This window comes from Nannobrachium achirus (assembly GCF_963921795.1).
Source record: "Nannobrachium achirus genome assembly, chromosome: 11".
Classification (NCBI taxonomy): domain Eukaryota; kingdom Metazoa; phylum Chordata; class Actinopteri; order Myctophiformes; family Myctophidae; genus Nannobrachium; species Nannobrachium achirus.
Window position 1 is genome coordinate 23,557,129 of NC_137820.1, and position 26,788 is coordinate 23,583,916.

At 39.1% G+C, this 26,788-nt stretch overlaps 2 protein-coding genes across 2 annotated transcripts; one reads left to right on the plus strand and one right to left on the minus strand.

The window, feature by feature from the left end:
• Nucleotides 1–11,960: 11,960 nt before the first annotated feature.
• On the plus strand, nt 11,961–18,967 carry LOC308294230 (zona pellucida sperm-binding protein 4-like; the record flags this gene model as incomplete). Its single annotated transcript, XM_080736957.1, has 7 exons — nt 11,961–12,088; nt 14,882–15,066; nt 15,370–15,467; nt 15,712–15,869; nt 15,960–16,149; nt 17,727–17,877; nt 18,911–18,967. The coding sequence occupies exons 1-7, from the start codon at nt 11,962–11,964 to the stop codon at nt 18,965–18,967; spliced, it is 966 nt and encodes a 321-aa protein (XP_080593083.1). The 5' UTR covers nt 11,961.
• Nucleotides 18,968–20,838: 1,871 nt separating this feature from the next.
• tmem263 (transmembrane protein 263) lies at nt 20,839–26,042 on the minus strand. The gene is made up of 3 exons (XM_080736806.1): nt 25,949–26,042; nt 23,516–23,590; nt 20,839–22,145 (listed from the first exon to the last, which is right to left on the minus strand). Exons 2-3 carry the CDS (start codon nt 23,580–23,582, stop codon nt 21,844–21,846), a joined length of 369 nt encoding a protein of 122 aa, XP_080592932.1. The 5' UTR covers nt 23,583–23,590; nt 25,949–26,042; the 3' UTR covers nt 20,839–21,843.
• Between the last annotated feature and the right edge of the window lie 746 nt (nt 26,043–26,788).

The window sequence follows — 26,788 nt, forward strand, 5'->3', positions numbered from 1 at the left end:
CAGTACTCATACAGGGTCCCTTTGATTTCTTGGTTTATCCAGTAAATTGTTAATAGAATTTGACATTCAGGAAGAATATGTGGACTTTAAAACTTCCATTTTGGAATCACTTAGGATATATTGTATATTTGATAGTAATTGTGATTGAAATAGTAGTACTCAATGTAGATGGTTGTATTCAGTTCAGTTCAGTATACACAGCTGCCTGAACAGTGTTGCCATACGCGCTTATTATAAGCGACTTTGGGATTGTTTTTCTGTAAAGTCGTTTGTAAATATTGTTAGCTGCGGGTTGCGTTTTTTTTTTTATAGCCCTGGTAGCTTATTTCTCTTGCAAAATCTGGCAACACTGCTCCTGAAACATTAGCATTTCATCATTTACGTGTGTACTTGCAAAATGCAAGAATGGAAGGCATCTACAAATGGATCTAATCCAACGGAATGGGGATGGCAGAAATATGATGAGGGGTTTGTGCCAATTCAGACGACACTACTAGTCCATGGGCCATACGAATTGTCGGTATCAAAAAGGTGGCAAAGGTTACCATGCATTTTTGAAAAGCTCTATATCTGTAGATTATATTTTGGTATGATAACCCTTTCTTAGACACAGCTAAATTGGTGTTATCAGCCGCTAGAGTTGGTGTCCCATTAACTTTACATTACAGGGAAAAAAAAGCTAAAAATGTATCTGCAAAATGTATCTGCTTTAAGTAGCATATAAGAGGGGTCAAACTAGGGGGTTTTCATGATGCTGAATCCATTGCAAGCATCTGTTTTGCACGAAAAACATTCCTGGGGCTAAAACAGCCCCCACAAATGTCTGAAAAGTGATGACTCATCACTTTTCATCACTAAACCATAGTCTTGTGGGACAGTTTTTAGCCCAAGGAATGTTTTTTGTAAAAATGGTTTTCATCCAAACGTTGATCTAAGGTTCAAGTGAAAACACCAAATGACGTCTAAAACGAAACAGATTATTTTAAGACCAATAGACTACCTCTCAAAAAGCATTTAGTCCAATATTTGACAATCAAGAGTGCAAATTAAAGCTGTTTTTATAAGCAACAAGTATGGAATAATGCATATAATTCGATCAGCTAGAATTGGTCTAAAGAAAGACCAACAATAGACGGGTGAAATGAGGTCTTGATATAGATAGTCGTTTAAATGAGGTTTTGTGCTCAGTGGGAAGCCTCACAGCAATTGCAACTGTAAGCTGCGGACAGCGTTTCATAGCTGAAAACAAACATCTCATCATATTGTTGTCTTCACTACATCCTTGTAGTAGGCTACTGTACATCGGCTATTTTGAATTAGCGAACATTTAAATATTTACAGGGACATAATACAGACATTTCCCACTTCCCAAGCAACATGGAGACGTTTTAATTTTCGAAATCGCTTCATAATTGACTCAAATGTGAATATGATCAAAACTGTGGTCTTTTCTTGCTTCCTAGATAGCCGCGCATCAGTGGCGGCTCCAGACAATTTTTAATGGGGGTGCTGGAAGGGAGCTTGGCTATTAATTGAGGTGCTAAGTAGTTGTGAATATAGCCTACCAATGTATAAGAAACAAACCCAAAACCATGCACATTATGAAACAGCGAATCACTGTTCATGCAGTAGCCTAACATTCAAGTATTGCATCAGTGTTAAGACACATTAAATAAATGGCAATACCATCAACAAAAGGAGTGATGTATAGGCTATAGGCTGCAAACAATGCAGATACTGACAATTTTCTGGCACATTTTATTTTTCTCCTAACTTATCATGAAGGACTTCTAGTTTCTACAGTGGTGGGCAGGAACCTTTTTTTCACCAATGTCACAGATTTGAACAAGGATAATTTTATTTGATGACAATGAAAAAAATATTATTTGGCTGAGCATTTTTTGGGGGTGCTAAGGGGGTGCTATGGGCTTCTTTGGAGGTGCTAAAGCACCTGCAAGCACCCCCCTAGCGCCGCCTATGCCGCGCATCGCCGCGCCGCACCGCACTGTATAGCGTCCGAGCCGTCGTATGACGGAGCGTTATATATTTTTTTGTTTTGTTTTGGCTGCAGGCGCTCTTCTTAACATAGGCCTGCCCACATTCTCCTAGAAGTGAATAAAAGAGTAACGCTAATGATATTAGGGTCAAGAGAATAGCATATTCCAGTTTGTTTACATCGAAATCCAAGATGGAGGACATTTAATCCATGAATTAATCACAGTTTATGGTTTTAATCAGAGGTTAAGGGTTTAATCACAGTCACAGATTTGTTAAGCAATGCTTAAATTTAAGTGGTGCAATGCACCTCGATTTAAAATAAAACCTAGATCAACAAACCCTTGATTAACCCTAAACTAAGATTTATTTAATCCCTCTTGGTGCAAGCCTCCCTTAGTCTTGTTATTTGTGGACAAGAAACATATCCTATTAACTGTTGAAACGTCATCCACTGACTGATGAAATGACCATACGTATACTCATGTCAAAACATAATATGTCAGAGAGAGCACGAACCATTTATTATTCTGTTGTACCTTTGTCTTGAATTCTCTCTCTCCATAGTAAACATTCCATTCTCACTCTGATCACTCTACTGTCTTATTTCTGTGTGATGGATTATTGTATCTCATATGGGAATAAGAAGGTGTTGTTGTTTACAAATAATATATTCATCAAAATGGTCCTACGTCGCCGCATACTGATGTAATGTTGACCGACCGATGGATGGACAAGTGACCGTGGCTTATTAAGCCGATTTGGGTACACTTTCTCTCCCCCGGTGGAACAGTGTTACACCACGTATAAAAGAACCAGCTGTGAGTTTGGAAGTTTACTGTGTTTTCAGACAAGGTTATTATTTTGACAACAGTAGGCCTACAATTTATTTAACATTCCCTGCTTGGACATCCGCCACTGGACCGCTGGACACATGGTTTTCTGATTGCATGCTCCACGGTCCGAGGACGGATCTTTATGCACCATTGGTGACCGGAATAATATTTTAAGATAAGTATATTGTTTTCTTCAGTTATCTGTGCAACGAGTCGCTTCTCAGTTTGAATTATTGTTTTGATTTTTGATATTTCAGGGAGTCGGACAAGGCTAAATAATGTTTTAGTATTGCTCAGTCTATTTTACCTTCACTTGATTAAACACATAAATCGCTCGGACACATCCTATCATAGGCTATTGTCTGAGCCAGCCCAACATAGGGGAAATACAGTAGGACCAGAGACACCATTCATTATAACATTCTTTTAAATTATAACATTTGTAATTACTTTTTATTAATCCTATATATTTTACGGTTGGTCCCTGTAACATTACGTGTTGTGTCTTTGAATTTTGAATTAACTCATTCTGTGCCAATGACTGCTTATGACGTTTTTTTTTCCAATAGCCCTGTGTGCCAATGACGGCTTATGACGGTTTTTGTGTTTTTTACATAGAAAAAAAAAAAAAAAATCATTTATTTTTTATTTTTTTAAAGATGTCAAAATGACCTGAGATCAGAGAGATGCTTTTCTCTGTTTGTGTGTTCGCTCCCTCGTTTAGCTGATTGAGAAAATGTGTGTTCATGTGTGTCCATTCTAGTGGATGGACACTTTTTTTCATTCAAACAGCTCTATCTCTGGAACCATTTGTCCGATTGACAAAATTCTTTTTGCCACTGAATCACAACAACTGTGTCTGTTTCTGTGGGGAAAAAAAATATTTTAAAAAAATCATTTTTTTTCATTGCATAGTAAAGAAAAACATACAAAATCTCGGCACAGCTACCTTGGAGCCATTTTGGCATCTGGCACAGAATGTTCTCCCCGTCGGAGGAGTCAGATAACTCCTAATTATGTTTTGGTTTGACACGCGTCGTAAATTAACCCTTATCTGCGTTTGGATAACAGTAGGTGGTCATTTTATCGGTCGTTATTTCTGTGATTTTCAAACTTTTCTTTCGGTACCGTTTTGTTGTCTTTTTACAAGACACATCCTCTCAGTCCTCGTGTGGGACTGGGCTTGACCCGGTTATCAGGAGGGTAGGAAAGTTAGTCTCTGTTATCTGTCTCTTTTGGTTCCGAATGAGCTGTTTAAGTTTACACCTCTCACTCCCTCGCTTGCCGTCGCGAAGCAGAGTGAGGGAGTCAGAAGCAATATGTTATTTCTTAGACCGTATTTTGACCATCTCTGTTCTGGTAAAGTAATTGGCTTGAATGCCTCTAATAATATAAAAAAAAAGATATATATATATATATATAATGTAGCTGACAAGTTAAGTTAAGACAGAACTAAAATGACTCCTTCTCCACTTTCTCAAGGTGTGGACCCGATTGAACCTGCTGTCGGTGGACCCCTAGGACTCTTTTCTCCCCACCTTGGCATGTGAGCTCACTGTTTTATTATAAATGTCACTCAATTTGGGAAAGGGGCAAGCCGACAGCAGAGCCAACCAGGACACCACCCAGGTAATACAACTCACACACTGCCAGGCTAGGTTAATATGGCCCAGGAAGTCAAAGGCTCAGAGAAAAAGAAAAAAAGAAAAAAAAAAAAAACTGTTTAAGTTGATCTGCTGTTTCCATGATTTAACCTTGTCCATGAGGCCCCTGTGTCCTAAATAATGTGTTCCAAATTCCGTTGTTTCGGCGTTCCGGTTTGCCTTACAAATTACTTAATATCTGCGGCCCTGTTAAAAACAGCCATTAAATCGTCGTGTTATTCTTTTTAAGTCTTTGAAGTTCCGAGGTGGTTTTCTACACCTTAACTTTCTAATCTATTTCTCAGTTTTGATTGTAGGCTATTCATGCCTTTTTGCACTGTAAATCACAGAGGTGTCCAGTACTTAAAGATTTGTACCTGCTGTCTTGAGAGTCTAGCTAGCTCTCAACACTGCTGCAGTTGTTTAATGTTGTTTTTAGTCTATTGTTTTGTTGCTTTTTGTTGCACATTGTTTACCAGAATCAGAGGGTTTGCCTGGTTCTGAAGAATTTGGACATAGCCGCCGGTGGTCACGGTTGATGCTAGTCCCCAGTTGGTGTTATTAACAGAAGATTTCATTAAGTCCACAGAATCAGATGTTGTTCCTGTTTCTAAAAAAAAGGGTAAAAGACAGAGGTTTTTCCTGTCTTTAGAGGGGAAGTGGACTTATTTTGACCCAGACAGAGGTTTTTCCTGTCTTTGGAGGATTCCCAGTACAGAGGTTTTGCCTGTATCGGATGGAAATCTTTTGACCGGTGTTAATTAGCCCAACACTCATTAATCACATAAGAAAAGCTGTGGTTATTTTAAGGTGAAAGACAGAGGTTTTTCCTGTCTTTGGAGGAGAAGTCACATACATGTCTGTTTTTGTCTTTAGTCTCATTCTTATTTTTATTTTATTTTATTTTTATTTCCGTCTTAAGCCAGCTGAGGTGTTAAAAAAAAGGAGTTTTTTATCTCAGAGACTCTCTATCCAACTCTGTGAGCGCTCCCAAGAACATTTTAAATAAACATGACCACTGGAACTAAAGAAGCCCCCTTCTGAATGATGACCTCTGAACTGACTGACCCACGTGTGTAAATGTATGAGATATTGTCTACATGGATACATGTACTGTATGTACGGGTGTTTTAATCCCATTTTCTCCTCTGGTTACAACTTTCGTTTGTCTATTATGAAAGCAGGAAAATCAAACCAAGTATGAAGTCAGCGGTGCTACTTCTGTGTACAATACTGTACAATATGTGCTTGGCTTATGCTTGCTTGCTCAATGCCTGCTGCTCGCGTGAGCCGCTTACGCTGCTTATAGGCTGGCACGGCTTATGTGTTATTTTATTATAATTTTATTTTGAGAAACTGTGGGGGTCGTTATAAACTTCGGGTGGCTGGTTACATACAGTACTGTATGCACATATGACCTTTGGTCTTGGTTTTTGGTGTCTCTCTCTCTCTCTCTCTCTCTCTCTCTCTCAAAAGGGATCTCATTCGCTCTTGTTATGACTACACTCGTACTGATAACAACCAACGCTTGGGTTTATTTGAATGTTTCTATGTGATGCCCCTAACGTCTTAATAATTTTTTTTTCCATCAATGACAGGTGGTAGGGATTCTTTTTTTACTTTATTTATTTTTATTGGACTTGACGGACTTGACCTTGGCTTGATTTCATGTTTTATTTACATTTTATTTTGGCCGGTTTTCTCTGTCCTCCTTTGTTGGGAAAGGGGCACCATGTCCGGTGGAGCCGTTCTTTTTGTTTTGCTTCCCGAGGGGCTGGTGCCCATTTAATTATATTTTATTTATTTTGTTATTATTATTATCTTTTATTTTTATTTAAACCTTTTGTCTGTGTTCTCATGTCAAAGGGGCCCTGTTTATACGGTGCCTATGTTACAGAAGAGGCTCGGACACTTTACTCCCTCTCGGGCCTGTGCGTGCGTGAGCGTGTGTGACTGTGCCATGGCCATGGCGGTTATGTGTGAGTAAGTGTTAGATGTTTTGTCCTCCTTTCTGCTGATTTCATCAACATTCTGATTGTTTACTGTCTAAAGTATTTTGTTGATGTTCCATTCTGGTACTGTTATGAAACATTTTAAAAAGACTCGATTACCCACAATCCTTGTTTGGAACTTCCGATGGCTGATTAAGCCAAGGTCCTCTTTGGGTGTCTTACTGGTAGGCCTACTAAGAAACATTTGACACTGACGGAAGATGTAAGTATCTTATGATTTTAAGTCATTTTTGATTTTTTTTTTGAAAGTTTTGAATAATTGAAGAACTGTGAACAGATTATAAATCTGTGGTTTAAAAATGTATTTTTATTTTTTATTATTTTATCCATTTAGCCCCAAACATCAACAACATTTTTTTCTTGCCACACCTTGTGTCAAGAGGGGGGGAATATGCTTGATTGTTTGGAGTATGTTTTGAATTTTACTGTATGCTTATGCTTGGATTTTCGTTGTTTAACGTTTAATTTTGATTTTGAAACTTTTGATTTTAAAACTTTGTATGTTTTGAGTATGTTTGTGTTGTGTGCGTTAATCCTTCTGTTGTCCCACACAAGCCCAACACAAACAGACTATCAGAATGGCTTACAGCCACTCAACACCTAAGGGCTATCCATGACAACACCACAGCGGAGACAGAAAGACAGAGGGTGGAGAGTGAAAAGGGCACCACCAACAGACGATGGGCCACCAGTGCATGAGCCAATCAACCGCAGGACCAGAGCTATGCTCTGGTTGTCGGTGAGTAACGGAAATGCACTGTGAAGAGAAACATCTAGGTGGAGAAATTATGATTGTAAATTGTTGAAATACAAGTGACCTGCCGCCAAGCCCTGTCATCCTCTAGGCCCGACGGACGACAGGCGGTGCCGAGGAACCACCAGCGGCCAAAGGACAGTGCGAACGCGCCATCATCACAGCGGGAGGCCATTGCCTCCCGGGCCTGTGAGTATTCTGAAAGCGCACTGTCGAAGAATTAAGCCGCTATAATTATGACTGAAGAATCCATTGTACCGATATTAGTGAACTGCCGCAAGCTTCTGTCCGTAGGAGCTGTCTGAAACCCACCTAAAGAACCCCACTTCCACTCTCCGACCCGTCTCCGCCCATCTCCGACCCGTCTCCGACCCATCTCCAACAAGACCTCAACTCGATCCTTGGACTTTGCTCTGTCTCTAGCCCTCATCATATCGAGGACTTATGGACTGATGGACCCCTTTTTATTTTTATTCGGTCTTATATTCTTCTATTTGTTTTCTTTTGAACAGGTTGCAGGGGAAGACTGATCAACTAATCTTGTGACTTATCAATCTGATTACAAGGGGTTATTTCATTTATGTGTAAACATGATAACATTTTGTCATTAATGTCATGCTTTTCATGTCAACTCTAACCCTAACGATAATTACAGTTCCTTTTGCTATTGAAGCTATTGAAGAAATGTTTTAACCCTAACCCTAACCATCTTTCATCCCACTGTTTGCCTATTTTGTTTTCTTTTGTTGATCTATTTGATAAAAAGATCAATATTAACCAGCCGGTGGATATTGATAGGTATTTTGTTATGGTTCATATCATCTTTTTATCAATACATATTGTTGACCACCTAACCCTAAGACACAGTGACTGTGTCCTGTATACTCATGTCATGTACAGTACCCACAAGGTCTCGTCTGGTAGAAATCAGGCCTTATCTATTGCCATGGAGCCTGTTCCTAAAACAATGAGAATTGTTTTGGTATTCTAAGGCATTCTAAGGGACATTTGGTGTCATCTAGACACCAGCAAGGACACCTCTCCCCCCAGGAACCCTGTATATGGACTCTTAGTCTTGTTATTTGTGGACAAGAAACATATCCTATTTACTGTTGAAACGTCATCCACTGACTGATGAAATTACCATACGTATACTCATGTCAAAACATAATATGTCAGAGAGAGCACGAACCATTGATTATTCTGTTGTACCTTTGTCTTGAATTCTCTCTCTCCATAGTAAACATTCCATTCTCACTCTGATCACTCTCCTGTCTTATTTCTGTGTGATGGATTATTGTATCTCATATGGGAATAAGAAGGTGTTGTTGTTTACAAATAATATATTCATCAGAGTTAACTAAATTAATCGCGTTTAACTCACCGTTATGTTAATCGCGATTAATTATTTTAATCGCAATTAATCGCATATTAATATATTATAGCCATTTGGCCTTTGGACACTGTTTCTCAACATTATTATCTCAACTATTATTTGGGGAGGTCTCCAGATGATTAGCTTAATGTGCAATATTGTTTTCTCACTCAACAGTAAACAATCCAACATACATATACGGGGTATCTGCACATTTATAAAGTGACAATTTAATTATTGTATTAATATCTCTAATTGTCTCACAAGTAATTAACTAAAATGGTCAAACATTGTCTACAATATTGGCTATTTTGGCTACAAGGTCCATCCCTCTTGATATAAAATATAATTAAAGCATAAAGGTGGACACAACAGTAATCAGATTAAGTAAATTAAGCAGATTCTTGTACTGTTCAGCTGTTCTGTTTAATGCAATACCATTATGATTTATTTGTGTTTTTAATTGATTTTGAATAAAAGATTAACATACTTTCGCATAAAGCCAACATATTTTTCCACTCCCAAGTTAATAGGGCCACGAAAGACTTGAAAGATATCCCTCTAAGTTACATTGTGAACTGATAAAAGCTGATGACTTATTTGCGATTAATCGCGCGATTAACTAGCTAAATCATGCGATTAATCGCGATTAAAATATTTAATCGTTGAACAGCACTATTTTAAATCAATCAATTGTGGAAAATAATTGGTCTTCAGAGGGATGCTTTTATATAATCCTGTACTTTGAAGTATGTATATGTCTTAGAACTTGTACTGTGTGCCATACTTGTAGTCAGACTAATGTATAGTGCAAAGAATTCAACAGACCGCACAATGTAGTCTACTGGAGAATTGCCAGGACTACACAGTATTATATCTCTGCTGTCGGGCCGAAACCTCCTAACTGTGTTTTGACCGAAGCACTTTTTACTACTTTTCATTGGTTCAATATTATATTAACCAACACACAGACGTAAAGGGTGTTCAATAACCCTGATTTATGCAAAAAAAAAAAAAATCAAAATCAAAAACCTATACAAATGGAGTTAGGAGGTTTTGGCCAGACAGTGACGATATGGGAAATTGTACTAGAGCACACCGGTATCAGGACCTATTCCCTTAAGACTAAATCACAATTTATTATCCTGTTAATTTGCATTTAATGTATTTATAAGCACTTCAATTCACACAAATATCAGTAAAACAGCAGTAGATGAGAATCCGATGGATTTCTATAACTTTGAGCTATTCATTCAGGGAAATGCAACACATAGTTGGGCCTATTAGGGCACCAAATAAGCCTACTTGTTGTGTGGCATAAGAAGCACTTAAAGTGGGACAAAACAAACACTACCATTTAATGGTCACACGCTGCCATCTACTGAGCCTTTGTGTAGGTGCAGGCCAGATTGTACTGAGCATGTGCAATACCCCAGTTTGTGACACACCCCTTGGCTCATGCACATTCCTTCTTTATTTTCCTAGGTATGATGATGATGTCATTTCTAAGGGTTAGAAAACAATTAGTCAGTATTTGTTGATAAGACTAAGGAAATGAAGACTGTGGAGCTGCAGGAGCTGATGTATAGGCTGGAGGCACTAGCTCTGGTCCATTGCGTTAGAAGTTCTCCTTAAAGAGGTGGTGCCATTCTGTTTTTCATGTAGGTTGACAGTACTTCATTAGACCCCCTGGTGTGGTTATTATGAGCAATTATGTATTCCCTTTCTATATGTTGTTTTTCCTGGAGGCTGCCACTTTGTGGGTCAAAAGAGCCGGTCCAAAAACACAATTACATCATAGAATCAACACCTCCCCAAATTACCATTCACCCAACACACGTGGGTGTGGCTAACTTCAGCTGGGTCACCACCCACCATGACAACCAGGCATACTAATGAACTGGTGGGTGTGGCCACATAAAAACCTAAAAAATCTTCCTCCTAGTATAATCATAATACCTGATAATCATGTTTTAGAGGGGGAAAAATATCATGGCACAGGCACCCCATCTTTAAAGCTATAAGAAGAACTCCTTCTAATGCTATGGACCAGGCAACCACATGATTATATAAGTGAAGGTAACACAATAACCAGCCAGTACAAGGCACATTGTGCAATAACAAAATAAACATGTGTTGTCAAATCAAATAGCTTTAAGGTCACACTGTCCTGGGTAAAGCTCTTTGTGACCCCAACAATGTATTTGTCAATAGATATTTTCATGTCAAATCATCTGCCACCTCCAGTGAACTAATCTACTTGATAGGATGAAGGTTTGCCATACCCTTGCCTTGTTCCAACCATGAAACTGTTCTGCATGTTTCAAAAAGGCTTGCTAAATTGTCTAAATCAAAGATTTACAGTGTTGGAAAAAGTACTCAAATGTTTTACTTAACTAAAAGTATCAATACTGCAGTGTAGAACTACTCGGTTACAAGTAAAAGTCCGGAATTCAAAATGTACTTGAGTAAAATTGCAAAAGTATTGGCATCAAAATGTACTTAAAGAACCAAAAGTAGATGTACTCATTGTGCAGAATGTCCCATTTTCAGGTTTTCAAATGTATAAAAATCTGTTGAAAATAGCAGATCTACAAGCCCATAATGCGTTGCATCGCGATGCATTGTGAGCTTGTAGATCGTCTATTTTCAAATGGCCAAAATGTATATAGGGTTGAAGTGGTTAATGCATGTTTTGTAATAATAATCAATCTACAAAGTAATTAGTAGACCTAACTAACGTTTCAAATAATTGTAGTGGAGTAAAAGTACAATAGTTGTCTCTGAGATGTAGTCGAGTAGAAGTAAAAGTATTGAAAATTGGAAATACTCCAGTAAAGTAAAAAATCCTCAATGGTGTACTTACTGTACTGTACCTGAGTAAATGTACATAGTTACTTTACACCACTGGATTCATAAAACATTAGAGACCACTCCCCTGAAGCATTTTACTGGCTATTAGAATGATAGAGAGATTTGAATGGCAGAATGTAATCTTGGAGGCGGAGTTTTTCATACATTATGTTTAACTACATCTAAAAGTTGTGGGCTGCTTCAGTCAACTTGGGGGACACTCTGGTCCGCTTGCTGTGAGATCATGGTGAAACATTCATGTGCCACCTGCTGGCTGGCACTCGTTCTGCTGTGCTGCTTGGTTCCGACTTTAATCGAAGCTCAACAACACACTAAAAACTGGTGGGAAAAAGGACCACCTAAAAGACCATCATCCGGAAAACAGCATCCTCAAACCCCACAGACGCCGACCGTACAGCATCCTGTACAGCCGCCGTCTGTACAGCATCCTGGAAAGGGGCCTGTACCAACACGAAAACCAGCGACGCCCGGCATGACACCCAGCTGTGATGTAGAAGAGAGAGTGAGAGTCCCCTGTGGGTTAGATGATATCACAGAGCACAGATGTGATGCAATAGGCTGCTGCTTTGATGGTCAGGACTGCTACTATGGAAAGGCAGGTGAGTGCTTGGTGAATTACTGAGACCAATTGTCAAGTATTAAATATCAGACAAAATAGGACATGTAAAAAGTTCCAGTATATATAAAACAAATCTCTCTGAAACTGGGTCTGAAAGGGTCCATCAACTTATGTCAAGCTGGTGTCCTTTAAAAAAGGTTACATCATTTAAACAAGCTGATCATACTTTCAAAATGCAGCTAAACAATTAAACAAAATAAACATAACAGAATATAAGGCCCATGTCTGGGATTGCCTTCGACAGGTAGTGCAGTAGTCATTGGGAATTGGCCATGAACAATTGGGGGATTCTTTTTTTCCCCCCTTTTTTCTTAAAAGTAGACTACATTACGATCTTAATACCTATCTATCTATATGTCATGCTGTACAATGCTCTCCTGCTGCCTCCATTCTGTCAATAAAGCATATTCGAACCTAGTGATCGTCTCCTGAACTGAATAAAAGTACAAAGAAATGTTCCACACCTTTGTACAAAACTGTAGGCAGAGGCTAAATTATCACCTGTTTTAGAGCACTTGAATATAATGTACCAGTAAGACTCCCTAATCGGGAGATAAGCGACCGTTGGTCGCTTATCTCCACAAATAGGCCAAAAGTTTGTTTTACCAATTATCAAGACATACGGGCAGTTGACAGTTTGCCATGGTTACTCATTGAAGTTGAATCTCCATATATGGAGACATAAGTTGCTCATACCATAGCAACCATGTTTTTTACAGGGCCTGGGATTGATGACATCAGAAATCTCCATATATGGGCATGAAAGGGATTTTGTTTCTGGAAATATGTCTGTGGGGTGCCACATTTGGAATAAAACACTTACATCACACATCTGGATATCCATACAGCCCATCTAGTTTGCCTGTGTCCATTTATGCCCATATATCTGATGACATTGGGACACTGATCTCCATATATGGGCATAAAACTTATGTTAATTAGTAAAGCCTGGGGATCTCCATATATGGGCATGAGGGGTACCCTAAAAGGGCATCATCTGGGAATAGCAAATATAGTTATCCTAGAAAGTGAAAATCTTACATCAAAGGCCATAACTACCTACCTACCACCATACTGCATTCCTCATTAAACTACCTACCAGTAAGATGCCTATAGGGAGAAAAGCAAAGGGCGAGGTTGCACCATTTCTTGGTCTTCTGGCCAGTGATGTATATCGGACCATTTAACCATATATGGAGACATCTGGTACCCAAAGATATTCACAGATATGGGCTTAATATTGATGACATAAGGGATCTCCATATATGGGCGTAAAAGGAATTTGGTTCCCCTGGCATCACAGGGATCTCCATATATGGGCATAAAATGGATTTGGTTACCCTGGCAACACGGGGATCTCCATATCTCCATATATGGGCATAAAAGGGATTTGGTTCCCCTGGCATCACAGGGATCTCCATATATGGGCATAAAAGGGATTTGGTTCCCCTGACATTACAGTGATGTCAGTGGCTGGTTCTACAGAGGGGATCTCCATTTATGGGCATAAAAGGGAATGTATGTATGATGATGTCAGATATCATAGACGTCATAGGACTTTCGCATAACGAATAACTGAGTAAGCATGTAAACCCGTAAAATCTATATTTGGGCATGGCTGATTTATGACCTCATCATGATGACACGAGCAAACACAGCTGAATTGTATAAATGATCAGTGCAGAAACCAACAGAAGTATTTGACCAAGACTCTTCGATTTAAACATCAACAAAGGTGTGACGTTTGTTGATGGTCACAAAGGTGTGACGGACGGACGGACGGACGGACGGACGGACGGACGGCCGGTGGAGGTTTTCATAGTAAACTGCTCCCTGACGGTCGCAATAAATCCACTGTATCAGACCATTTGATTTGATTCTCAGGTCTGCTAGATTATTCATCAGTTTCATTAATAATCAGCTCAGTGGCCTTGTGGTTAGAGTGTCCGTCCTGAAACTGGGAGGTAGGGGATCGATCCCCAACCATTTTTCAGAGTCTTTGGTAAGACTCTGAAAAATGGAGACCCAGTGCCTCCCTGCTTGGCACTCAGCATCAAGGGTTGGATTTGGAGGTAAGTCCCTGCGATACTAGTGTCATGTCCAAGGGGTGTATAAAGCTGCATCACGCTACAGAAACAGGAGATAGGCTTCTGCCCCATGGTCCTCAATGGCTCAGCAAGGCTTACTATATTTATATTAATAATTGCGACCGTAGGTCGCATTTAGTATGAGAACGGTCAAAGCTTGTCCGTATGTATCTCTGTCTATAACGCCTGACACTGTAGTTCTATGGGTTTGTCGCTCTGACATCATGCTCTGATCACTGTGATGTCAGGGGAACCACTCTTAACAGAATGGGTTTGCCGCTCTGACATCACGCTCTGGCTTTACTGTGATGTCACACTAACAGAATCCCTTTTATGCCCATATTTGGAGTTCCCTGATGTCATCAATATTAAGCCCATATCTAACAGGACATCATATGGGAATGCCCATATATGGAGGCCGCATCGGCCAAATACAACACTGACAGACAGGGATCTCCATGTATGGGCATAAAAGGATATGATGTCAGATGTCATAAACATCATAGGACTTTCACATAACGAATAACTGAGTAAGCATGTTTGGGCTCTTACAGCATATCTCCATATATGAATCTCCATATATGGGTTATGTATGTCGCCCTGAGGCATCTTATTGGTAATAACATATTATGTTAGTTTCATTTTGTGTTTTAACCTTCCCTTAATTCTTCTTCTTTGCTATCTAGTGACTGTCCAGTGCACCAAGGATGCCCAGTTTATTGTGGTGGTGGCTAGAGATGCCACTCTGCCCCAAATTGACCTGGATTCCATCAGATTGTTGGGGGAAGGTCAAGGATGCACACATGTTGACTCCAATTCTGGCTTTGCCATTTACCAGTTCTCTGTGACAAGCTGTGGCACTCTTGTCAAGGTAGTAGAACATTTTGTTTCATTGTTTGTTACTTTGTTACTTTGATGTTAATACTTTTTTAGACTTTTTTTTTTACAATTTACAATTTAAGCATTTAGCAGACGCTCTTAATTCAGAGCGATTTACAATAAGCAAGGCAATACATAAATACAATAAGCATGGTAATACATCAACACATCAACATTAATAAATCAAATGCATAGAAATATCAATTTAGAGATAAATAATGTAGGTAGACCGAGCACCTAATCAGTAAAAGAAGCTGACTTTTGTGAAGATTGTTGTCCGATTTTCCTTTTGTAGGAGGAGTCTGGTCGTATAATCTATGAGAACAGGATGGCATCCTCATATGAGGTTGGAATTGGACCCCGTGGAGCCATCACAAGAGACACTACCTATGAGTAGGCAATCCATTTCAGGATTTCATTACTATAAAATTAAAATAACCACTTGAACCCCAGCATCCCTACTATGGGGGGAACATTCGCCAAAAACAGCAGATCTACAAACTCACCGGACGTTGCGACATGTTGTGAGCTTGTAGATCGGCTGCAGTGCAATTCAGGTCTGCTTTAATAAGTGTATTAAATTGGTTAAGGACATAACATGACAAAGGAATATAATATCATACTTCTTATCTTCCAGACTGCTCTTCCAGTGTAGGTATACTGGCGACGTTGTTGATACCCTGGTTTTTGGAACATTAAAACATACTGAACCTTTACCAGTTATTGATGAAGGACACCTTGAAGTTGTGCTCAGATTGGGCAATGGACAATGCGTCTCAAAGGGTTGCATTGATGGTAAGAACATATTAGTCTGATCATTGTTTGTAATTTTTGTGTTATTTCATAACTGGGTACACTATGAACTATATATTTGTCCTGTCACAGAGGATGTGGCCTATAGCTCATACTTCACGGTGGCGGATTATCCCGTGACAAAGGTGCTGAGGGATCCCATCTTTGTGGACGTTAGCATTGTAGGCAGGACTGATCATATCCACCTAACTCTTGGTCACTGTTGGACAACCATCAATCCCAATCCTCACACCCTTCCCCAGTGGGACCTACTGGTCAATGGGTAACTATCACACAGCATCCTACAGTACCTTTGGAAAAATCTTGTTATTAATCTTGGTGAAGTTCTTAATTGTGGTGAAATAAGGCTTGCCTTGCTGCTCACAGATCACTGTTGATTTTGTCGACTAAAACTATGACGAAAAATGTTTGTCGACTATGTTTTTTTCACTGACGAAAGACTAAATATATTGACAATTTTGTCAACAAAATAAAAACTAGACTAAAACATTAGGGAGCGACTTGTGGAGAAGACAGTCATTTTATATTTGGTGCTCTCAGGTGTTGTGCGCTGAAAATAGCAGAGCTTGTAGATCGGCTATTTTCAGCACGCAAACCATGTGTACAATCTGTCATTACGATGCCATCAAGGCCTGCCAAAATACATCTTATATTTAGTTGACTAAAATTAGACTAAAACTAAAACTGTTCAGGTGACTAAATTATGACTAAAACTAAAACACATTTTATTCAAAAGACTACGACTGAAACTAAATTAAAATGTGCTGTCAAAAACAACACTGTCACAGAATAATTAATACATGGCAATGAAAAGGCTGAATTACCTTTTTATTCAACTCCATTTAGTTTTAGGATACAGTAATAGGTTAAGGTTGAAATACTGAATTGGATTCATATACTCTGGTATATCACAGTAGGCATACTTAAAGGGATATTTCACTTTCAAAAAAACTTTTGGTCATTTTATCATCTAATCAAGCTTTTATGAACACCCTGGACAGTTTTAATTTGCTTGATTCAATATTTAGATACACACCCATTGTAACTTCAAACTCCATTTTAACCATGATAGATTCATTAAAAACACCCATTATGTTTTTTCTGGTGACTCATACTACCCTCCTAATATGTGAGCAGGCCGATAACTAACTTTTTAAATTTATTTTTAATTTTTTCCATTTTCCCAAAGAATTATAAAAAATAAATGAAAAGGGTTATTGAAAAAACACGGCCTGCTCACATATTAGGAGGGTAGTATGAGTCACCAGAAAGATAATGGGTGTTCTTAATAAATATATCATGGTTAAAATAGAGTTATTATTATTATTATTATTAGTCAAGATTATAATAACACGAAAAACTAAAATGTAATGTAAATTACTCATCAATTATTGATTAAAATGTCAATATTGTCATAAAATGCCACAATTTGGACATATAGATTATAGAATGTGTAAATTAAAATCCAGAATTTGTATTAAAACCTGAGAGTATGAATATGCACCCTCACTGGTCTAGGATTTTAATAGCCTGGTTAATAAACCAACTGCACAACACCACCCCCTGGCGGTAGTAACATGCAGTGAGGAATTAATATGAGCAACGCCAGGCTAGGATTTTACTGTGTGGTGTAGTGATAGAACATATCTTTCCCTTCCATCGCTCCAACTGCTACAGCTGCATTGGTTGAAGTTTCCATATACCGACTGTAATGATTTTTCTCCTCTGGTGACATATGGCTCCATTCTTTGTTCCTCTCAGTACCACACGCAGTACAAATCAAAATGAGGTTCATGAAAAGAGTTTTTCTGTACCTGATGGAAAGTTCTTCCTCTCCAGGTGTCCATACAGGGATGACCGTTACCTGACCAACTTGGTCGCTGTTGATGACCAGTCTTCTGGTGTTATGTACCCAAGTCACCACAAGCGCTTCGTTTTCAAAATGCTCACCTTTGTAGACCAGAATTCTATGGTGCTCCTGAGGGAACAGGTAAGGAATTCATAATTCCACTTAATTATAGCTTCTCCACTGTTACTGCATAATTATTACTGTGCTCACACTATTTCTGCAATCCAGGTGTATATTCACTGCAGCACTACAGTGTGTGTCCCTAATTCTGGCAATGACTGTAGACAGACGTGCCACAGAGGAAGTGAGTGGGCTAAATTAATCATTTGTAGAACCGACAACCGAGTACAAGTACGTACCAACCATGCATGACTATGTTTACATATTTATTTACAGGGAGAAATGTTCGTGACCTGAAGAAGAGTACAGATACGAAGACTGTGGTTTCCAGTCCGATGATCGTGATTACTGCTTCACAATGAAACATTGAGCTCAAAGATCTGATTTTTCCATTTGAGTAAAAGATTCAGAACCTGTGCCAAGCTCAGTTATTACTTATTAGTGGTGCTTGTTTAAGATACAGCATGTACGTGTAATTATAGACCGAAGTTTACAGAATGAACGAAATGAGTCCCTATGCCAGAGAAACTGGTGCCCAAATAAGCTTGCCAAAATAATGTCCACACAATAATGTGTGAAAATAAATATTTCACATTTTTCCCAAGATTTTTGGAAAATATCTACAAGCTCACTACGCATTGCGCGACGTTGTGAGCTTGGCTGTTTTCAAATAGCCAATGTATATACTGTAGGTTTAAAGTAGCCTCGCAACAGCCAGACTCTCCCAGGGGCACATTGGTGATGACGTAGCTCGGGATGGCCTGCGAGGCTAGGTTTAAAGTGCTCATGTGCTAGTCGCTTCTTTTGGGCTTGTTTTCATAGCCCTGGTAGCTTATTTCTCTTGCAAATCTGGCAACACTGCTTCTGAAACATTAGCATTTCGTAATTTCTTTTAAGTGATGTATTAAAAACATTTAATCCATTGTAAAGCTGCCAGAGAGAGATGATAACATTACATGATGTTAGAGGATTTAGAAGATACAATACAGATTGATTAATGCCATCCCATGTTGTGTTGAATAGTGCTAATGCACGTGAATTTGCTATATTTCAGGATTGGAATGATTGTGTCTTTCTCTCTCCTCGCATAACCGAAGCTGAACAGCAGTGACAAATAAAGCTATAATGTCACAAAGTCCTGGGTAAAGCTCTTTGTGACCCCAAAGTTGTATTTGTCAATAAATACTTTCATGCCAACCATCATCACAGCCCCTAGTGAACTAATCCCCTTGTTCCATCCATGGAACTGTATTTCATGTTTAAAAAAAGGCTTACCAAATTGTCTAAATGAAATGGTCTATAAATCTGAAGCATTTTAATGGCTTAATTAGAATGATAGAAAGCTTTGTATAAAATATTGTAACATTGGTTACACATACAGTTACAGTTTTTACATTTTAATGTGTTTAAGCACATAAAGGTTGTGGACTGCTTCAGTCAACTTTACTCTGGTCAACTTGCTGTGAGGCCATGGTGAAACATTCATGTGGCACCTCACCTGTTTGGTGGCACTAGCCCTGCTAGGCTGCCTGGTAATTTACCTTTTTTAACGATGTAGGATATCTCTGTGAGAGTGGTATTGCCACACTGACATACCTGAAGAATATTAATATTATATAACAGTATTATGTTTAATGGCATGCGTTTGCTCACTCATAAATGTTACAAATTAGTAGTATAAAACCTCAAAACGACTTAAAATAGCAGAACAAAGATTTTAAGATGTTGAAAAGCCTACTTTCCTTAGTGGGAACATTCAAGAGCCTGTGCACAGCTCACGTCTAAAATACACGTTTTGGCCAGAAAAGAATATTCCACCAGATGGAAAAATGTTTGTTACTCCACTGCACCGCCTACAGATTTCTATGGTAACTGAATCAAAGTCTGAAATAGAACCTAAATTAGAACACCACCTACATCCCTGGCATGAATCAGATCTCAGCTTTGCTGTATTCGTCAGTGAAGTTTAATTTTGATAACAGATACATGTATAATTTGGGGTTGGTTTATTATAAACCTTCCTTTAATTATTTTATTAGCTCGATTGACAATTAGATTAGTAGGGCGTAGGGCTGTCACGATATGACATTTTACATGACGATTAATTGTCACTCAAATAATTGGCTATTAACGATTTAATTGTGTATTTGTCGTTGATAATTACATTTCTGTTTGGCTTTTAGGCTTTGAAGTTGCATAATGGTAGATATGACACATAACCTAAATATACAAATACAGTTACTGACATATTTGACAACTTACTACTTAAAAAATAACATTGATAGTGGAAATAGCCGATCTACAAGCTCACAACGCGTCGCGACGCGTTGTGAGCTTGTAGATCTGCTATTTCCACTATTTCTGACATTTTTCAACATTCACGATTATGACGATTATGACAAAATAATTGCTATAATGTCAAATAATCACGATTAGACGATCATGTAATAATTGTGACAGCCTTATTAGGGCGGTGGGCACTGGTGGCTATGCCACTTTGCCCACCATTGAACTGGATTCCATCTCATTGTTGGCTGAGGGTCAAGGCTAGCCCGGAAACCAGACAAAATTTGCCACAGGGAAGGCTGCACACCTGATCTCCAATTCTGGCTTTGCCATTTACCAGGTCCCTGTGACAGCCTGTGGCACCGTTGTAAAGGTTATTGAGTGAACACTTTTTAGTAACAATTGTTGTCCAGTTAGCCCTGTGTGGCGGGGTACCTTTTGCAGGATGAGGCTGGTGTTAATCTAGAACGGGGAGTCTTCCTCACGAGGTTGGAATTGGAGCTATTACCTACAAGTAGACAATACTCATTTAGGAATGTTTTGCCATCACATTAAGGACATAACATAAGAAAGGAACATTACATCATGCTTCTTGTCTTCCAGATATTGGCAACAGTCTTCCAGATATTGGCAACAGACACACACACAATCTTGTGCTTCCTAAATTGGGGAACACAAAAAAGCAGATTTCACAGTTTTATTAAGAACAGTTTCAAATATATTTGTTCCATATAAATTCTTTATTCTACCTAACTCATTTGTAACTTTGGCAAGGTTCCAAACGTTTCACATCCCCATGTTTGCAAAATACAACTACACACCATCATATTCTGAAAGATTCACAATATTGAAGTGATGAGCCATTTGTATCCAATGCACGGTAAGCACCAATAGGCATATTATAAACTGCTGATGTAACCCATGGAGCTTTTCACACGTTCAATCACATTAAAAATACACACAAAAAACAACTTCCATCAGTTCCATTCTTTCGGCTCTAGTCCCCTGAAGGAGCTAATGTACATAATCAGTTCAAGTGGCACTGTGGCTTCAGCCTTGCACTGCTCTTGAGCTCTCTAAAACCACAGGTCCCTCTGTGACTGAATGTTTGAGGAATGACACTTGAACATCAACATGGGACATATTTTGAAATCCCTGGTACAGACCCCAAGAAAAAACACCTGATCTGTCTTTATTTGCTGTCTATTATAGATCAGACAGCACTGATCACTGATTGTCTTGCAAGCGGAACTCCCTGACCTGAATAAACCATTATACTGTATAATTTATGTTCTTGCACAGTTTTATCTATGCTACCGACAGATGTCATGTACTACAGGCCATTTCCACAGTGGAACATTCCTTCTGGTTTCTTACCAAACTGAAACCTTAACAAAGTTGCTTTTATCCAGGAAAAACAACAACCCACGATCAGGCACTGGAGAGATGTGTTGGGCAGTTTGTGGCCTTGAAACAGCTGAAAACGAAATCTTTTGTTGGTTCTTGCATCAAAGTGGTGCTGGACACCTAAGAATGTGTGTATGGCCATATACAACACGTGTGGACCAAAGTAAAGCTCAAGAAAAAAAGAAGAAGATAAACACAATTCCCAAGTCCTCTTTTGCCCCTTGTTTGGTCACACCTCGTTTTGCTGTAGGGTGAAACAACCAATGCCCCAGGGTCCGGCAATCCACCCTCTTCTCAGTCAGATTTGTCTTTCTTTTTGCCTCCACCGACATAGGGAACTTTGCTGGCCACAGCAGACCCTACTGCAGTCACTCCTCCAGCAACAGCACATACTCCGCCTTTGACTAGACCAACGCCCATCCCCGGCACACTGGCCACTGATGATACAGCTGACTTGGTGATGTCCAGGCCCTTTCCTCCTATCCAGGCAACGCCTCCCACTGTTGCTCCCACAGCTCCTTTGGTAGCGCTGTACAGCCCCCCGGTCAACCTCCCAAACATGCCAGGTTGTGGCTGTGGATGGTCCTTGTTGGTGTCTATAAAAGCACAATGATTCAACATCTCACTGCTAAGTAATACAAATATTCCCTGGATGCAAAAGGTCTGAATAAATTGAGTAATGCGTTTTGCTATGCCTCTTTTTAACGTTATTCATTGTCCTGCATGGCATTTAAACAACACACCAAATTCCTACCACTCTGCCAAGTCTGCCAATAAGGCATTCCGGCTTGGGAGATGTCGTGCTACTATGGGCACTTTTCTACAGGCAAAGAACCGGTTCAGGTACTTTTTCCCGCCTATGAGATGAACCAGAGGTGAGCTTTTCCACCACAACCGAGTTGGTTCCAAACCGTAAAAGTTGGTTCAGAACGGGAACCACAAAATCCTTGGTTCCTCTGGTTCAATCTGGTGGAAACGCAAACCAGTTCGCAAAAACGAATCAAGGTTCCAAGAATGCTGAACGGCACTGGCTCTTGAACCAAGGTTCTTTTGGTGGAAAAGGCCCCTATGAGCTATATTTCTCAGTGGAAGAGTAGGGAGACCACCTCAAACCACTGCAGATGTGCTAGTTGCCTAGTTCTTATATCAACATACTACCGTATACGATACAGATTTATTAAAGAAATAATATGTTATGCCTTAAAATACGTTCCAGATTGCACTTTACTGAGAACGAGAAGACAAAAAAATATGTATTAACTCATACTCTGCGATCCCCGTCAAAACCGTTGATTTCCCGCTGTACCTCTCTGCGATGCCCGTCGTTCCCGGAAATTTTATTAGCTTTAATCATTATGAAACAATTAAAAGTATGATCGCTGTATATGGCCGCTTCGGAGTCTTAGGCCCGCCCCCTAACTGTATCCTGCCGTATTTCCGGTCTGGACCGGATCTAGCTTTCCGTATCCGGTCTGAGCCTGGGCCATAGTCCCGCCTCCATTGGTTTACATTGTAACAGAAGAGGAAGCTACTCTGCAATGGAAAGCTCGTTTTTCAATCCGATTTTTGCGTTTGGAAACTTTGATCCAGTCTCTACACGCCTGGATTATGATCCCCGCACATATCGTGCGTTTTGTGCGCGAACGTGTCCACGTGTTACCATAGCGCACAGCTGGCTTTTTTCAATGTTTTTTCATGTAAACACTGGCGGATAAGCAGGGATACAGCGTGGCAACGGATATGTCTATTTCAATGGGGGTTTTTTTATTCGAAAGCTGTCACCGAGTCTACACGTCTACTAGATGAGTCGCGCAAAGATAGTGCACGATGTGCACAATGTTTAAAATGGCAGCAAAATTGTTAAACAAAGAAAGAAATAGTGTGTGTCCTGCGACTCATATTTTCAATCCAGGACATCACATGCGTCCCTCGGACGCATACAACCTTTATCCATGATTAAACGTACCTGCTTCTGATGGCTCATCTTTGAGGAATGCTGGTGTCTCCTCCTGCACCTGCTCAGTTTGACTCATGTCTCTGCCTAGCATAGAAAACAAAAATCAAGTATGTGCCAATGAAAACTGTTAATAACAACACCTACAAATTCAGGCCATCTAAAAAGGAAAACATATTTCTGTAATGTTGTTGAAAACCATTTTCCTGTAAAAGAATTAAAAAATAAAATAACCACAAACATGGAATTCTACATGAGGTGCAGTATATAAAAGCAATGTTTGATTTAAAGGCATTTGGGAAGGAGAATGTCTACAATTAGGCTACTTATTACTCTAGAATGTAAAATCTTCAGAGAATTTAAAAATGGAATCAATGGACCACACAGGGTGCATTTGGCTCCATCATGTAATTTTTTTTAATTGACACTATGGATTTTACTGTATACTTTGGGTGTGCTCCCTGACTAGACTAGACCACACAAAACAAGGCAGACCAGTTCACTCCCTGGTAATCAAAGATTTTTACAACCGGATCTGAATGAATACATTTTAGCGAGGCTAATCTCTTGAAAAAACTAAATATAAAGCGACATTGAAAAGAACAATGCATCCCTTCTTTTCTTTTCTTACTTTACAAGAATCGGTAGGCTACCGTAAACAGTAGCAATGACACCACCTTTAATAGTTGCACAGTACCCACATGGACATACAGTCAGAATTGAAATCCATGTGCACACAGAACCACTCACTCACTGACAGTCTACTATTAACCACCATATGATATGTACTTATGATGAAGAGCAAAAAATAGGCAATCAGAGCCCAGAACTCAGAAGATTAAAAATAAAATAAAAAAATGAATATTTGTTTTATTGGCAATTTTCACCTACAATGACATGCACAAAATAGGGACAGTGGGTCGACTGGGTTTTGGATGGGTGTAAAGGAGTTTAGTAATGATTTTATGTCATGGTTTTCTCAGTCAGCAATTGGTGGTGCTTAATATTTTAGACATGATCATTAAACTTGAGGGTTGAACCTTATTATGACTATCAAACCAGGGCTATGTTAGGGATGTCACCGAATAATCGATTTTCGAATATTCGTTTGATTAATCAATATTCGATTTTAATATTTCATAATCGAAAATCGAAAAAATATTAATATTTTTTTTTTTTTCGTTTTTTTTTTTTTATTTTTTTTTTTTCGTTTTTTTTTTATACTATTTTTTGGCTTAGTTAGTTAGTTTCAACCAAAATATAGAATATAGGCTAACAATAGTATTAATGATAATAGTAAATGGCCATTGATTTATTATTCACACCAGCACCAACTGTAAACTGTGTAGAGTGAAGGAGCACAGCTGCACCCCATCACAGCAGAGTGGCTGCCTGCTACACACTCCCCTCCCCCCCCTGTCTCAGACACAGGTGTGATTGATTCAGGCTTGATTGTTTGGTACTTGGTGGCCATCATCAAAGAAAAGGGAAAACAGCGTCCTCTGTATTGTAAAGCATCACAGAATCTGTTCTTGAGAGATTAGGTGAACAGTACACTGGCACACTAAAAAGAAAGATGAAGAGTAGTAGTTAGGCTACCAATTACCTGAAGAGCCATGTTGTACATATGTAAATGTGCATTGAAATCCCGTAAAAAAAAAAACGAAAACAGAAGAATTTTTTTTTTTTTTTTTTTTTTTTAATAAAAAAATAATAATAATAATTAATTATCGATTTTCGAATACTATTCGAATATTGCTATAGAATAATCGATTTTGATAAAGGTCCATTTTTGACATCCCTAGGCTATGTCTGTTGTTAATTGATATTAGGCATTTCCTCCCCCAATTAACCTGTACAATAGATTAGATTCAACACCTTACCTCCGCAAACCTCTTTAAACCTGAACAAAATCAAACGGTTACCATCTCTTTCCAACTTGAATAGAAGTACATTGGCCAGCTAATAACGTGTCTGAACTGAACTGAAGTTGATTACTCAGCCCATGGGGGGGCCTGACGTGGCAGTACACTAGACTAGATACACGTATGTTAGCATTTAGCTTCCATTGTGTTTAGGTCAGGACGAAAGCCAGGCTGTTGTTTGAAACTATAGTTGTTGTTGTTTTTCACAGATAAATGCAGGCTGAGGGAACTTTACCCAGACTTGACATGTCCGTCTGGCCAGCTTTTCTTTGTCATGTTTGTGTAACATTATCATAAACTCCGCTAAAACGGTACATATGTTAACTTTGGACGTTTATATCAACTCTATGGTGAGTCACCATAGAGTTGATATACCACCATTGGTGACATTAAAGTTACAGTGAGCTACATTTTTATGTCAGACGTTTGGTGGCGTAGTTTGTTTTATTGTTCTACGACAAAGGCCCTCTTGTTCCACCTTCAACATCACTAATCACAAACAAAATGTGTTGTCACTTACCTTGGTTAGTTACCAGTCGTAGCTAGCAGGACTGTGCAGGCTCAGGCTGCAGCTGGTTAACCTACTGTTTCTACAAGTGGGCTGCTATCCAAACTGTTACACTGGAATTGGTGACGTATTGAATCATGTGACTCCAGATGTCGCCGTTTTCTCAATTTCGCCCCAATATTGTGAACATAGAGGGATTGTGAAGAGTATGACGACATTAGTGAAAATTGGTGGTGGGTGAAGTAAAGTTTCAAAACTCAAAAGGCTCACAAGAATGTCAAGCAGTTATTAATATTAAGTTATTCATATTTGATCATCCACGGCACGACCACACACTCCTCGACATTTTCCCAGCGAGCCATAGCATAATCATAATGACGTGGACACACACACACACACACACACACACACACACACACACACACACACACACACACACGAATTTTACCTAGTAGTTTTAACTTTTTATAAATTGAGTCACCCAACTCAACTGGTCACCAATGTCTGTGTTACACATTTTAATCTGTTTTTGTGTTTTGTGAGAACCTCTGTCTGCCTCCACCCACAATCCAAACAAAAGTTTCAGCTGGAGCCTGGACCCATTTGACTTGGTGCCTATTTGCAAATGAAATGGGCTAATGTGATAACCATTATGAATATAAGGTCAGGTCACTAGGGCAGGCAGTAGGCTACATGACAACAATATCATAAATGTGGTAAATGTCCCTGAATGGGAGAATGTTGACAAGATATGTTATGTATTAAATACAGTTTCCCACATTTGATAATTATATTTTAAAATAACACAATATCTAGACATATTATTATTTATAAACACAGGTAAACAATTTT

Bases quoted from the DNA above. Each gene is read 5' to 3' on its own strand.
- tmem263 (XM_080736806.1), bottom strand. From the start codon at position 23,582: ATGAGTCAAACTGAGCAGGTGCAGGAGGAGACACCAGCATTCCTCAAA. The intron at 22,146-23,515 runs GTACGTTTAATC...GTGCTTTTATAG, and splicing joins AGATGAGCCATCAGAAGCAG to ACACCAACAAGGACCATCCA.